We start from the raw sequence: 15,000 nt of genomic DNA on the forward strand, positions 1-15,000 counted from the left end.
ACCGCTCTAAAATTAAGGGGAACCCTTTAAAGGGGCACTTTTAAGGGAACTTTCAAAGGGGCCCTTTTGAGGGACCTCTTTTGAATTAAAGGGGCAATTAATTAAAGGAACTCGTGAAAAAGGGAGCTCTTTATAAGATTATGCTCATTTAAGGGAACTCTTTGAAAGGTGCTCATTTAAGGGAACACTTTAAAGGGTGGTCCTTTAAGGGAATTAAATATATAGATAGACAGATAAATAGATAGACAATGTCTGCTTTTATTTAGAGAGATGTAGTACACACAGACAGATACATGAAAACAATGGCGATTTGAGAGTTTAACTACAGTGATTTACATATAACACTTTTCATTGTTTTGTAGAAAAAAGTATTTGCAGATAGAGTGTAGTTCTATACGTAGCGTTTGACATGGCATTAGAAACGCATCAACGAGCTTTCCAGTTAACAATATTCACACGTACCATGATCATAAAGCCAGCGAGGCAATTAGGCCTCATGTTAGCTGCACATTTCCGAGGCTGCGGCTCCGTCCCATCGCTGCCCCGTGGCGACGGCTTCGACTTCGAGAATAGCAGTGAACGTCATAATATATTTCTTGTCAGATTCATTCAAATTATTTGGTGAACATTATGGTGTTGTGAATAGGTAATCTGCATAAGGTTATGTGGATAAATTCAGCGTGGTCATTTAATGACGCGTGACGGAAATCACGAAGCTCCTAATTCGTCAACGAATTCGAACGTTTGTTTACATTTTAGCTCCGCGACATTGGACACGCTGCTGCTGCTGCTGCTGCTTTTGCCATTATGCCGTTACCGCTGCTGATTTGTCGATGCCGCTGCTACCAGCCCGTCTGATGGCCAAAAAATAGCATAGTACTTTTTTTTTCCGAGTCGAATGAAAACCAGGCTGCATAAGTTCGCCGACGTCGATGTGGGGAATATTCTTATTTTTATTACAAATATTTATTTTGCTTTCAGCCACTCCGCTTCGCCATTAACTTCGCTCTATGAAATTTCTGGTGACGTTTCCGGCGGATTTTATCGCGAGATGGGAGCTGGTAATTTCTTGCTGGAATATACGAGAAATGAATGTTGACGAAATATTGATTTCGTCGGAATTCGCTGAAATCTAGCCCCGGTTTTTATTTACTTATTCATTTATGGATTTCCACAGTATAATGTATTACATTTTCATGATGGTTTTTGTCTTATATATGAATTATATATATATATATATATATATATATATATATATATATATATATATATATATATATATGACAAAAACTATCATGAAAATGTAATACATCATACTGTGGAAATCCATAAATATAAATATATATATATATATATATATATATATATATATATATATATATATATATATATATATATATATGTGTGTGTGTGTGTGTGTGTGTGTGTGTGTGTATGTATCAGTTTGGAATGAAATAATTTCAACCGGTTAGAAAATTCGTCTGACTTACTGTTACGCTACGGGCTGCTCTTTGAGCAAGAGCCCGTGCTGGCATAAGGCCAGCTTAATCTCAAACAACTACTGTTCCTGTGATTTAAGGATAGGGTTAGGGGTGATATATGGGGCTTGCATTTATCTGCTTAGACAATAGCAGTCAATGCCTCCCCCCAGCCCCCCCCCCCCCCCCCCCACCCCCAAATCTCACTTGTCCTTTACCTTCGCTGTTTATAAACGCCTTTAAATTGATAAATCTACAAGAATTAAATATAGTAAATTTCTTCCATGGTATGAATAGATTTAAGTTCAGGGTAAAAACAAAGAAAAAGTATGAAATGTTTCATGGTATATCATGTTTTTTTTTTCTCATGTTTCTTTAAGACTTCGGAATTATGAGTATTAGTCAACATTTCTTGGAAGTAAATTTTTTTATTATAGTTATATAACATCACTCGCAGTGTTGTGCAGCAAGTGACTTTGACTCAGGCTTCGACAGCCAATTGCTTCTTCTGTTTTCCCCACCTGCCATAACATTCCATCTTTCTAGAAGCAAGTTTGGACCTTCGAAGTCAAACCCCCTAAACTTTCCTCTTTCATGTCTCAGACTCTTCTGGCTTGGGCTATAGTAGATCCACATCAACCGTGCATGTGATGTCTAGGCCAGTCCCTTACGACGCTCCTGATTGGTTGCTGATAAGCCAGTCACAGGGCTGGAAACTCTCAGTCTCTCTCTCGAGAGTTCACACAGGCAGGATGTATGTTCCACCTCTCCTGAGGGATATGTCTTTCACCAGTATCCTTCAGGACAGGTGGAACATACATTCTGCCTATGTGGACTCACGAGAGAGACTGAGGGTTTCCAGCCCTGTGATTGGCTTATCAACAGCCAATCAGGAGCGTCGTAAAGGACCGACCTAGACATCACATGCAGGGTTCATGTGACTCTACTATAGCCATGAGCATAGAGTCGTCAGTCCTCTGTCCTCTTGGCCTATCTCTCAATGAACACTTCACCAACCTGATGCCCTTTTACAGGGACGCAACAAGGAACTCGAGAGCGAGGTCATGGCGTGGGTCGAGGCCGTCCTCGGGGAGAAGCTGCCCCCGGGCAACTTCGAGGACGTCTTCAGGGACGGCATCGTCCTCTGTAATCTGATCAACAAGATCCAGCCGGGATCCGTCAAGAAGATCCAGACTTCGGGTGGGTCCTTCAAGCTCATGGAGAACATCCAGAGGTAAGAATTGCTTAGTGGTGGGGGCGGGGTGGGGGTGGGGGGATGGGTGGAAGGGTGCCACTGGGGCACCTTCGAACACTGGAGCCATTACTGAAGTCAGCTTCAGTTCGAGGGGCAGCTTAAATTGTCGTTCCACGCTAAGATAAATCTTAGCTCTAAGGGGCAACTTAAATTGTCATATAAAACTACCGTTGCTTAATATCTAATCTTATGTAAGCAACTAACCGCAATTCATTTAACTCAATTTATGCTGCAAGTATGAGAAAATATTAGTATTTCATTTATTCATAAATACCCACAAGATACGCCAACTTGAGCAAATTTTAAGTTTCCCTTAGTATCAAGATCACCTGCAACAATGAAAATCTATGATGGTATCAGTCAGATCTACTTAGAACTAAAAGCTCGAGTGTCCTGTGATTTTGAGTTTGAAAGCGTCTGAAAGCTTAGTCGGAAAGCTTTTGAGATACGAAAACTTCATTTTCCAGATTCCAGGAAGCTGTCAAGAAGTACGGCCTTCCCCACGAGGAGATCTTCCAGACAGCTGACCTGTACGAGCGACGTAACATCCCCCAGGTGGTGATCTGTCTCTACTCCCTTGGACGCTTCGTAAGTTCCTACTGTTTGTTACGCTTTAACCTCAGTATCTGTTGACAAGATGCGTCAGAAAGTGATCTGAATGGTCCATGGGGACTAGATTCAATTTTGAGATAAATTTTGAATAGGTCTTGATTCCAGCATGCATTTTTTTTTCAGCATTGGTCCAAATATTCTGTGTAAGTCTCGGACGGAATTATTAATAGTCATTACTGATATCTATCATGATCTTACAAGGATTCATTCCTCCATCCAGTCTGATTGACATAGCATCTTCTTTTTGAGAATATCCAAGGGCTGTTCCGGCAATTTTCCTTCAAAATTTATATAGAGAAATGAATTTCTAATCACCAGAAATAGAAGAAATAGAGAGAGAGGGCCTACGTCACTCGCTGTTCTTATCAGCAACCAAACCTTATAGGTCCCTTCTTAATCTAAATCTTCTTTCTCGTCTTTTCCTTTTTACATAGCTGGGAACCAATTGGTTTGCTTGTCAACAAGACCTACAGCTTATTATTGTATCGAGAAATGAATTTCTAATCACCAGAAATAGAGAGGGAGGGCCTACGTCACCCGCTGTTCTTATCAGCAACCAAACCTTATACATCCCTTCTTAATCTTAATCTTCTTCTTCGTCTTTTCCTTTTTACATAGCTGGGAACCAATTGGTTTGCTTGTCAACAGGACCGACAGCTTATTATTGTATCGAGAAATGAATTTCTAATCACCAGAAATAGAGAGAGAGGGCCTACACCACCCGCTGTTCTTATCAGCAACCAAACCTTATACGTCCCTTCTTAATCTTAATCTTCTTCTTCGTCTTTACCTTTTTACATAGCTGGGAACCAATTGGTTTGCTTGTCAACAGGACCGACAGCTTATTATTATATCGAGAAATGAATTTCTAATCACCAGAAATAGAGTGAGAGGGCCTACACCACCCGCTGTTCTTATCAGCAACCAAACCTTATACGTCCCTTCTTAATCTTAATCTTCTTCTCCGTCTTTTCCTTTGTACATAGCTAGAAACCAATTGGTTTATTTGTCAACAGGACCTACAGCTTATTATTGTATCGAGAAATTAATTTCTAATCACCAGAAATAGAGAGAGAGGGCACAGGTCACTCGCTGTTCTTATCAGCAACCAAACCTTATACGTCCCTTCTTAAGCTTCTTCTTCTTCGTCTTTTCCTTCTTACGTGGCTAGGAACCAATTGGTTTACTTATCAACAGGACACACAGCTTATTATTATATCGAGAAATGAATTTCTAATCACCAGAAATAGAGAGAGAGGTCCTACGCCACTGTTCGTATCAGCAAACAATCTTATGCGCTCCCTTCTTAATCTTCTTCTTCGTCTTTCCCCGCAGACCCAGAAGCACCCGGAGTACACGGGACCAACACTGGGACCCAAGATGTCGGACGAGAACAAGAGAGAGTGGGACGAGGACCAACAGAGGCTGCTGAGAGACGGCCAGATCGGCCTCCAGATGGGCCAGAACAAGGGGGCCACACAATCAGGAATGGGATCCATGAACCAGTCCAGGCATATGTAGACAGAGAGAGAGAGAGAGAGAGAGAGGGGGAGAGAATGACGACGACTAGACGATGACGAGAAATTCTCGTGCTCGTTTCGGGATGAGAATGAGTGAGAAAGACCCACCCCATCCCCAAGCCCCCGCCAGAGAAGGGGGAGGGGTAGGATGGGGAGAGAGCGTCAAAGGGGAAAAGGGGGGATCATGACAGTCCCGTCAAACAGTTTTTTTCTTTTTTTTAAATCCTGTTTACAGTCTCACGCAATACTCGTCTAATCCGGTTCGATCTGCTTGTTCTTGTGTTGACAGCGGATATGATTGTTACTCCTGGTCAGTCCCGTCTAAAGAATTAATCTTTTATTATAATGTCTGGCATCCGGTACATACACCTACTGACCGTCGCCAACTCCTTCAAGAACTGACGGTTTTCTTTTCCACCCTGACAGGAGAAATTAGACAGCAGCTGTCAAAACGAGGAGGGACTATCAAAATCCAAAATTCATCATCGAACAAACAGAAATGCTGGTCTCCTTCATACGAGGATGAATCATATATTATGAATAATATTCCATTATTTAAATGTAGAATCCTATCACCAACAATGCTAGTGATTTAGAGTTGATTGACTTTTATCTTTTCTGTTATATTTTCCTATTTTTGGCTTCCGAAGTAACTGAGTTGTTTGTCTGTCTGTCTGTCTCTATCTGTTTCATCTGTATATAGAAAACCTACCAATATCTACTTTTATTTAACCATATAGATATATTTTGAGTTAAGCAAGATTTGGTTTGAGTGGTCCAAAAAAAAAGCTTTCACTCATGATAAGCTTTTTTTTTCATTTGCTCTTGATCAATTTAAAAATAATATCATTAATTCTCTGCTTCAAAACCTCGCATATTCTGGAATGAGTCTTTTTATGCAGTATGCACAAGCCTGACTATTGTAATCTTTTTTTTTCTCGCCAGATGTTTTTCTCTGTCAATTACATCGTGAAAGTGACAATGGGTTTTCCTTTCATTTCTTTCTGCCTCACGTTTCGTAAACCTACTGTATATTATTATTATTATTATTATTATATCTTATTATTATTATTATTATTATTATTATTATTATTATTATTATTATTATTATTATTATTATTATTATTATTATTATTCAAAATGTACAAAAATTTACTGAGAACATTTTTAAAACGGCAGTGACTCAGAAAACAAATTTCCACAGAATATGGAACAACAGCTATAACGAGAGAGAGAGAGAGAGAGAGAGAGAGAGAGAGAGAGAGAGAGAGAGAGAGAGAGAGAGAAAAGCCTAGCACTCAGATTATATTGAAAGAAGTTTAATTTTACCTATATTAAAAAATTACATTGTATCTTCTGTTTAGAAAGTATGGGCATTGAAATATGTTTCTATAGACTAATAGTTATAACGTTTATTGATTTGGCGTACATTACCATAGTGGTTGCGAAGCCATTTCACAGAAATCACTAAGTTCCTTGTTGGATGAGTAGTTTTCGCGCTCGGCTACGAATCCGGTGGTCCGAAGATCGATTCTGTGCTCGGCAAACGCGGAATCAGAGGAATTTATTTCTGTTTCTCGATATAATGTGGTTCGGATCCCACAATAAGCTGTAGGTCCCGTGGCTAGGTGACCAATTGGTTCTTAGCCACGTAAGAATATCAAACCCTTCGGGCCAGCCCTTGGAGGGCTGTTAATCAGCTCAGGGGTCTGTTACTAAGACCCTTGTGTTTCCTTTCATTCACTTTCTGGATCTAAAGTTACCCTGGTGTCCAAAACCACTTCAGTTTCCACTTGTCAAATTGAGGTGAGCTGAATACAGAAGTTAGGTCAAAGGCCAAGCGCTAGGACCTATGAGGTCATTCAGCGCTGAAATGGAAATAGACAGTATAAGGGTTGATAGGTGTAACAGGAGGACAATCTCAAAGCAGTTGCGCTGTGAATCAAGTGTTAGGAGAGGGTGGAAAGTAAGATGGAAGAAAGAGAATATAAAAGGAGGTACAGTAGAAGGAACGAAAGTAGTGGTTGCAGCCAGGGGCCAAAAGAAGGCACGCTGCAAAGTACCTTAAGTAATGCCTACAACGAACACTTCAAGTAATGCCTAAGGGTCTCACTGCCCTAAGGGCTCATATACACGATACTTGGCCAAGCATGGTACCGAAGCTGAGCTCGGAAACTGCTCGTTTAGACAGAACCGCTGAACCACCTACGTACTACACTTCCTGGGCAGCTACTACGAGCGAACTGAATATTTGAGCGCTTCGATAGCACACCTCGACACTGATCGCCAAAAACCATACTTGTATCAGAGTCCTAAGAGCAGTGTGTGGCCGAAAGCGTCCCGCCAAGTGCCGGGCAAGTGCCTCAAAATACGAATACAGAGTGCCCTGGGAAAGCCCTCAAGTCGAAGAACTCTTTTAGAGAGGTATTCAAAGGCTCGGAAGAAGTTTGGCGGTTCAGTGATGGAATTGGCGGTTTTATAATTAGTGATTCCAGTATGAGGAGGCGAGGTTTCAGCACTAATTCATGAACCTGGGTCTTTATTTTTTATTTATCTTATGTTTTTCTTTTATTCATCACTTGGACGTCATGTCACCACATTCATCATATTCATCATATTGCATTCAACTAACGTCTCTGTTGACGCTTCATTTGCCTTTTAGGTTATATCTTCAAATGTTATGATGTTCGGTGAATCATCACTTAACTCTCTCTCTCTCTCTCTCTCTCTCTCTCCCTCTGGTTACCTTCCTCAAAATGTCATAATTCTTCAATATTTCATCATTTAAACCATCCTCTCTCCTCTCTTCTCTCCCTCTCTCCTCTCTCTTTCTCTGGTTACCTTCCTTCAAATGTCATAAATTTTCATCATCATACTCTCCTCACTCTCTCTCTCTCTCTACTCTCTCTCTCTCTCTCTCTTCTCTCTTTGTTACCTCTTCCCCATTCATATTCTTAAATATTTCAATCATTTTTAAACCCCATCTCTCTCTCTCTCTCTCTCTCTCTCTCTCTCTTTGGTTACCTTCCTTCAAATGTCATATCTTCAATATTTCATCATTTAAACCCCATCTCTCTCTCTCTCTCTCTCTCTCTCTCTCTCTCTCTCTCTCTCTCCTCTTTGGTTCCTTCCTTCAAATTCCATTCTTAAATTTTCATCATTTAAACCCCATCTCCTCTCTCTCTCTCTCTCTTTCTCTTTGGTTACCTCCTCTGTTATATCTTCAATATTTCATCTTTAAACCCCATTCTCTCTCTCTCTCTCCTCTCTCTCTCTCTCTCTCTCTCCTCTCTTTTGGGGTTTACCTTCCTTCAAATGTCATATCTTCAATATTTCATCATTTAAACCCCATCTCTCTCTCTCTCTCGTATGCGAAAAAGATGAATAAAAGAAGAATAGAAATAGGCCCTCTAAGAATTGAAGGGAGATTAACGAATGAAAAAAAGCAAATATGCAACATATTGGCAGAACGATATAAGAGAGAATTACCCCTAGAATTGATAATGAAGATAATGATATAGAAGTAAGGGATGAAAATAGTGAATATTTAGCTGACATAGATATTAATGAAGCTGATATTGTGCAGGCTACTAATGAAATTAAAAATGGAGCTGCAGCATGGTCTGATTGGTGTCCCTGCTATTTTGTTAAAGAAGTAGTTCATTCTATCGCAAAGCCACTTGCAATATTATTAAGACAAACTGTAGATACAGGCAAGGTTTATGATGAGCACAAATTAGCATATATTACCTCTACTTTCAAAAAAAAGTGGATCAAGACTAGAGGGCAAGTAATTATAGGCCTGTGAGTCTAACATCACATATTATGAAAGTGTATGAAAGGGTAATGAAGAAAAATATTATGAAACATTTAATAAAAAATAATTTGTTTAATATAGGACAACATGGTTTCGTACCCGGAAGAAGTACACAAAGCCCAACTGTTAGTCCACCGTGAGAACATATACAAAAATATGAAAAGCGGAAACAAACAGATGTGGTTTATCCAGACTTTGCAAAAGCTTTTGACAAGGTAGCTCATAATATATTAGCAAAAAATTAGGAAACATAATATAGTGGATAAAGTAGGAAGATGGTTAAAAGAATTTTTTACACAACACATAGTTACTATTGCAAACGATGAGAAATCGGATGAAGCTAAGGTAATATCCGGTGTGCCACAAGGTACGGTGTTAGCTGCATTACTGTTTGTTATTATGAATGCAGACATAGACAGTAATGTTAAGGACTCGGTAATGAGTAGTTTCGCCGATGACACAGAATAAGTAGAGACTTACTTGTGATGAGATAGGAACGCGCTACAAAGAGACCTTACAAAGTATAAGATTGGGCAGAGGTAAATAGGATGGTAATTAACTCTGATAAATTTGAATCAATAAATTATGGAGACAGAGAAGGAAAGCTATATGCATATAGGGGACCTAATAATGAGACAATCACAAATAAGGAAGCAGTTAAAGACCTTGGTGTGATGTTGAATAGGAACATGTTATGCTATGATCAAATAGCAATTCTATTGGCAATATGTAAAGCAAAAATGGGAATGTTGTTACGGCACTTCAAAACAAGAAAAGCTCAACACATGATTATGCTTTATAAAACATATGTTTGTAGTCCACTTGAATATTGCAATATGATATGGTACCCACACTATCAAAAGGATATTGCACAAATAGAGAGTGTACAAAGGTCCTTTACAGCTGGAATAGAAGAAGTTTAGGATCTTGACTACTGGGAAAGACTACAATCCTTAAAATCATATAGTCTAGAAAGGAGAAGAGAACGTTACATGATAATTCAGGCATGGAAACAGATAGAAGGAATTACCGAAAACATCATGGAGCTCAAAATATCAGAAAGAGCAAGCAGAGGTAGATTAATAGTGCCCAAAACTATACCAGGAAAACTATGGAAAGCACATAAGACATTAATCCACTACGCACCAGCATCGACAATGCAGCGTCTATTCAATGCGTTGCCAGCTCATCTGAGGAATATATCAGGGGTGAGCGTAGATGTGTTTAAGAATAAGCTCGACAAATGTCTAAGCTGCATCCCAGACCATCGAAGATTGGAAGATGCAAAATATACCGGAAGATGTACTAGCAACTCTCTGGTAGACATTAGAGGTGCCTCACACTGAGGGACCTGGGGCAACCCGAACAAGATGTAAGGTCTGTAAGGTAAGGTCTGTAAGGTCTGTCTGTCTGTCTGTCTGTCTGTCTTTCTCTCTCTCTCTCCCTCTCTTTCTGGTTACCTTCCTGCAAATGTCATATTTTCAATATTTCATCATTTAAAACCCCATTTCTCTCTCTCTCTCTCTCTCTCTCTCCAATTTTTCTTTTTGGTTACCTCCTTTAAACGTCATACTTCAAGAATTCCCCCCTCTCTCTTTTTTCAATACTTCATCATTTAAACCCCATGTCTCTCTCTCTCTCTCTCTCGATGAAACCCATCCATTTCCCATCCAGTCGATCACCCCCCCCTCCCCCCACCCGGGGGGACTGACCTCGTCCTCGATCGGGTAGACCGCAGAGCGGGAGGGACTTCGACAGAGGCGCGGAATCAATGCCGATTCCTCTCGCAAATTTGTCTCCGGGACGCCTCTTCAGAAATGGATTCTTGATACAAGATCAAACTTTTGGCTGAATAACTCCCACTCCTACTCCTACGGCTCTCTCTCTCTCTCTCTCTCTCTCTCTCTCTTCTCTCTCTCTCTCTCTCTCTCAGTAGGGAATCTTGAGACGACAACACGACGCAATCCTCCACATTCTTGGTCTGTCTGTCTTTATCTTATTGGGGAAATCTCTCTCGCTCTCTCTCTCTCTCTCTTTCAGTGGGAAATCTTGAGCTTTCTCTCTCTCTTTCTCTCTCTCAATGACGAATCTTGAAACGATAACATATTCTCTCTCTCTCTCTCTCTCTCTCTCTTTCTCAGTGGGGGTCGCTTGAAACGACAACAAGACATCCTCCTCCTCCGCATGACCCCCCACCCCCCATCCACCTCTCTCTCTCTCTCTCTCTCTCTCTCTCTCTCTCGTGGCTTCCGAAGACATTCCAATAGGAAACCCACCTCAGGTCTTGTCAACATGTCCTCCTCTCGCTCTTATACCAATATACATTAAAAGAAGATTTTTCCCGCTTGTTACACCTCTCTTTTATAGCCACCATTCGTCACGCTTCTTCTTCTTCTTCTTCTTCTACATTTGTTTCGCCTTCTTCATTGGCTAAGTGTAGCTTGAATTGTTTCCTTCTCTCTGTGTCTGTGTTTGTGTGTGTATAAAATCTCTGAACGATTTATTGTATGCTAAACTACTTGATAGAATCTTCATAATTGACCTTCATTAAGTTTCGTTCAAGATTCTGTAAGAACTTGACCTAAAATTAACAGCGTACGCGCGCTCTAAGTTCCACGGTCTTCAACTACAACAAGTAGTACCGTCACTCAAAGCAGACCTACGTCTGTTCTCATCTCTCCCAGTGGACTATTAGTAGACCTATGACCCGTCCGCAAATTCCCCAGATGTATGCGAGTATTGCACCAGCCCCGTTTTTTTTTTTTTTTTTTTTTTTGGCCATCCCTCTTGGTTAGGTTAGGCTAGTTTGACTAGATAGTTGTGGTAATTTGGGTATGGGGAACATAATGAGATTATTTTCAAAATTCTATGGTTAGTTTTTGAGATATGGCGTCCCGCTTTTTCCAGCGAAATGTCCAGGTACTCGGTTACAACTAAGAAAAATGCGCCCCGTCCACACCACTACAGTTCGATTCTCGGACGTTCCATTGAGGTGTGAGAGATGTGTATTTCTGGTGATAGAAGTTCACTCTCGACGTGGTCCTGAAGTCACGTAAAACCGTTGGTCCCGTTGCTGAATAACCACTGGTTCCATGCAAAGTAAAAACACCATACAAGCAAACAAACAGTGAAATAGGTCATTAAACACACGTTCCCCACTTACGGCCGTTGTCTTGTTTTCTGCCTGCTTGTGATAATAATGCAATAAGGTTCCGACATGCTTTAACGACGAGTTTTACTGTAGTGTGACAGGGCACTTGAGTTGTTAATTGATCATCTGGTAGACTTGTGTGGTAGGCCTATTTTTTTAAACACTATTTGCCAGGGAAGTCCCAATGCAGTAAGAGCTCTACCAGACATTCACTTATAGTTTAAATATGCATAATATATATATATATATATATATATATATATATATATATATACACACACACACACACATATATAATATATATCTATATAATATATATATATATATAATATTTTACATAACTGTCTGTTAGTATCCGACTGATTTAATTACTCTCGGAATCGGTAGATAATAATTGTTTCTCATGACTTAGTTCACTCATACTTACCGACATCTTTAACAAGAACTAAGTAAACAAAAAGTACGCGAATAAATAAAAAAAATAAGAATAAATAAACAAGAACATTAAATTAGTGAGAAAGGGAAGATAACGGTAAAATATGTTTTTCGTTTAACAATAATCGAAGGACTAAATTAGCCTCTCGCGTCTGTACCAAGATGGGTGCGGGTGGATCGTGATCTGAATTCATATCGCACTGAGAGAGAGAGAGAGAGAGAGAGAGAGAGAGAGAGAGAGAGAGAGAGAGAGAGACTATATCAATTCATAACAGATGAACGGAATTTAAAGAGGAGATTGTCAGGTAAGTATCATAAAATGAGAGAGAGAGAGAGAGAGAGAGAGAGAGAGAGAGAGAGAGAAGAAATCTATATCAATTCATAACAGAAGAACGGAATTAAAAAGAGATTGTCAGGTAAGTATTCATAAAATGAGGAGAGAGAGAGAGAGAGAGAGAGAGAGAGAGAGAGAGAGAGAGAGAGAGAGAGAAGAATCTATATCAATTCATAACAGAAGGACGGAATTTAAAAAGGAGATTGTCAGGTAAGTATCATAAAATGAGAGAGAGAGTGGGGGAGATGAGAGAGAGAGAGAGAGAGAAAGTGAGAGAGACGATGAGAGAGAGAAAGAATTCTATATATTCAATAACAGAAGGACGGAATGTAAAGAGGAGCTTGTCAGGTAAGTATCATAAAATGAGAGAGAGAGAGAGAGAGAGAGAGAGAAGAATCTATATAAGTTCATAATTAACAGATGAACGGAATTTAATAAGTAGATTGTCAGGTAAATATCATGAAATGAGAGAGAGAGAAGAGAGAGAGAGAGAGAGAGAGAGAGAGAGAGAGATAAACTCGGCCAGAATTACAGGTATGAATTGTATGTGAATAAAAAAGTAAGAAATCTAGTAGATGGATCAGAGAGGAGAGACATGGAGAGACGACGAGGAGAGACGAGAATGAGAGAGAGAGAGAGAGAAATTCATAACGTTAACTTAGGCCTACCCTCTAAGGTCACTCCGGAAATCACGTATGCGTTACCGAGGAAGTTTAATTTTATATTCTAAAGTCCTTTGTAATTCATTCCCGTTTACTCGGGGAGTTAACCTGTACAAACTACTTTGTTTTTTTTAGGGGGTAGGGGCTGGTCGGGTTAGGACAGGTCTATGGAAGAGCCTAAAAAGGTCTGAAAAATGTGTCTCACTTGAGTTGAAGGTACGGGAATTTTAGGATAGTGTATTATTTATGATTTATTTGATGAGAATGAAAATATAAAAGTGAATAATGTGCATGATAAACAGTACAGAAAAAATATTTCTGATAAAATATAGCATATTTATTCTAATTTTCGTTGGTGAAACAAGGCTCTATTTGACTGTAGATTTTAGCACGTTTTAATTTACGTTAAGTTAGGAATATAATGTTAACAGCTTATGCGTGAGGGGAAGATCTTGCACGTGTCCCAGTTAAGCTGGAGGTCGGATTACGCCTTGTTTCGTGTAATCGTCTTCTCAAATATTTTTGTGTTTTTTGTAAAGTGGCTAACTTACATTATTTGATATATCTACCTACTTTTCTTAAAAGGGAGTTGATGTAAAATATTATTATTATTATTATTATTATTATTATTATTATTATTATTATTATTATTATTATTATTATTATTAGCATATAATTATGTATCTAATGATATCTACTGGTAATGAAATTATTGCAGCGTGTTATATTGCCTTTTTTTTGAGCAGTCAATTAGGAATGCACAACCATTCGCAATAATAATAATAATAATAATAATAATAATAATAATAATAATAATAATGATGATGATAAAGTATAGTATGAATTAAGTATCACTTATAAATGTAACAGTTTGACAGTGAACTACCTATTTATGATAATATTATTTGGGATCAATAAACAAATGGCGAGGAATCTATATTTTTCCATTTAGTGGCAGCAACAATAAGAATAAAGAAAGACGAACATCAGTGCCCGCTCGCGCTCGCGCAAAACGGCTAATCTCAAACGCCATCATCAGCACCAACACTGGATGAGGATACTTCTCTGGTAGTAAAAGTATTATCGAGTATTTTTTCACCCTTTTTTTGCGTTATTTATTTATTTTTTCTTTACTTTGCGAGTTTTTTCCTTTTTCTTTTCTTATTTCTTCTCTCATCTTCTCGAAGCAACGCTTCCCAAAATATATATATATATATATATATATATATGTTTTTGGCTATCCCTTTCCGTACCTCCCCTGGCGCTGCCACCACTCCCCCCCCCTCCCCACCCCCACCATACACCCTCCCCCTCTTCCGGTCCAGACTACGTCAAAAGTTTCTGCCAAAATTCCCAACCTCTCCTCAGGCAATAGACGCATCTCGATGTATTTCGTGGTTACGTCTCCGTGAAAGAAGAACGGGGGTGGGGGGGGGCGGGGGTGCAATACGGAGGGGATTAAGAGGGGGCGAACAGAAGGGGGTTTTCATACCCTCCCTATTCCTTAACCCTTATACTGATACCCACTCCCTTCCCCCGCCACTCCCTTCTTCTCAGGATACCTACCACCTCTCCCTCTTTCCCTTCCCTACCCACCCCCACCCATCCAGATGCCCTTCTCTCCATACCCCTACCCAGGTGCCAATCTCCTCTTCCCCCCCCCCACAACACTTATATTTTTTCTCCTCCCCCTCCCCCTCTGAATACCCTCCCTTCCCTAATCCTTTCTCTCCAGA

General features: G+C 39.7%; 2 protein-coding genes across 2 annotated transcripts in view; one reads left to right on the forward strand and one right to left on the reverse strand.

Moving 5' to 3' along the window:
- Window positions 1-5,847, forward strand: part of LOC135226505 (muscle-specific protein 20-like) — a 15,815-nt gene extending 9,968 nt beyond the window's left edge. The window contains exons 2-4 of the mRNA XM_064266124.1: window positions 2,513-2,712; window positions 3,201-3,321; window positions 4,681-5,847. Of these exons, the coding sequence (XP_064122194.1) occupies window positions 2,513-2,712; window positions 3,201-3,321; window positions 4,681-4,866 (507 nt within the window). The 3' untranslated portion in view covers window positions 4,867-5,847. The remainder of the gene's footprint in view (window positions 1-2,512; window positions 2,713-3,200; window positions 3,322-4,680) is intronic.
- LOC135226506 (muscle-specific protein 20-like) overlaps window positions 1-15,000 on the reverse strand; it is a 70,590-nt gene that overhangs the window by 22,489 nt on the left and 33,101 nt on the right. The window lies entirely within an intron of this gene.

The sequence above is a fragment of the Macrobrachium nipponense genome, chromosome 14 (assembly GCF_015104395.2).
Source record: "Macrobrachium nipponense isolate FS-2020 chromosome 14, ASM1510439v2, whole genome shotgun sequence".
Lineage (NCBI taxonomy): Eukaryota > Metazoa > Arthropoda > Malacostraca > Decapoda > Palaemonidae > Macrobrachium > Macrobrachium nipponense.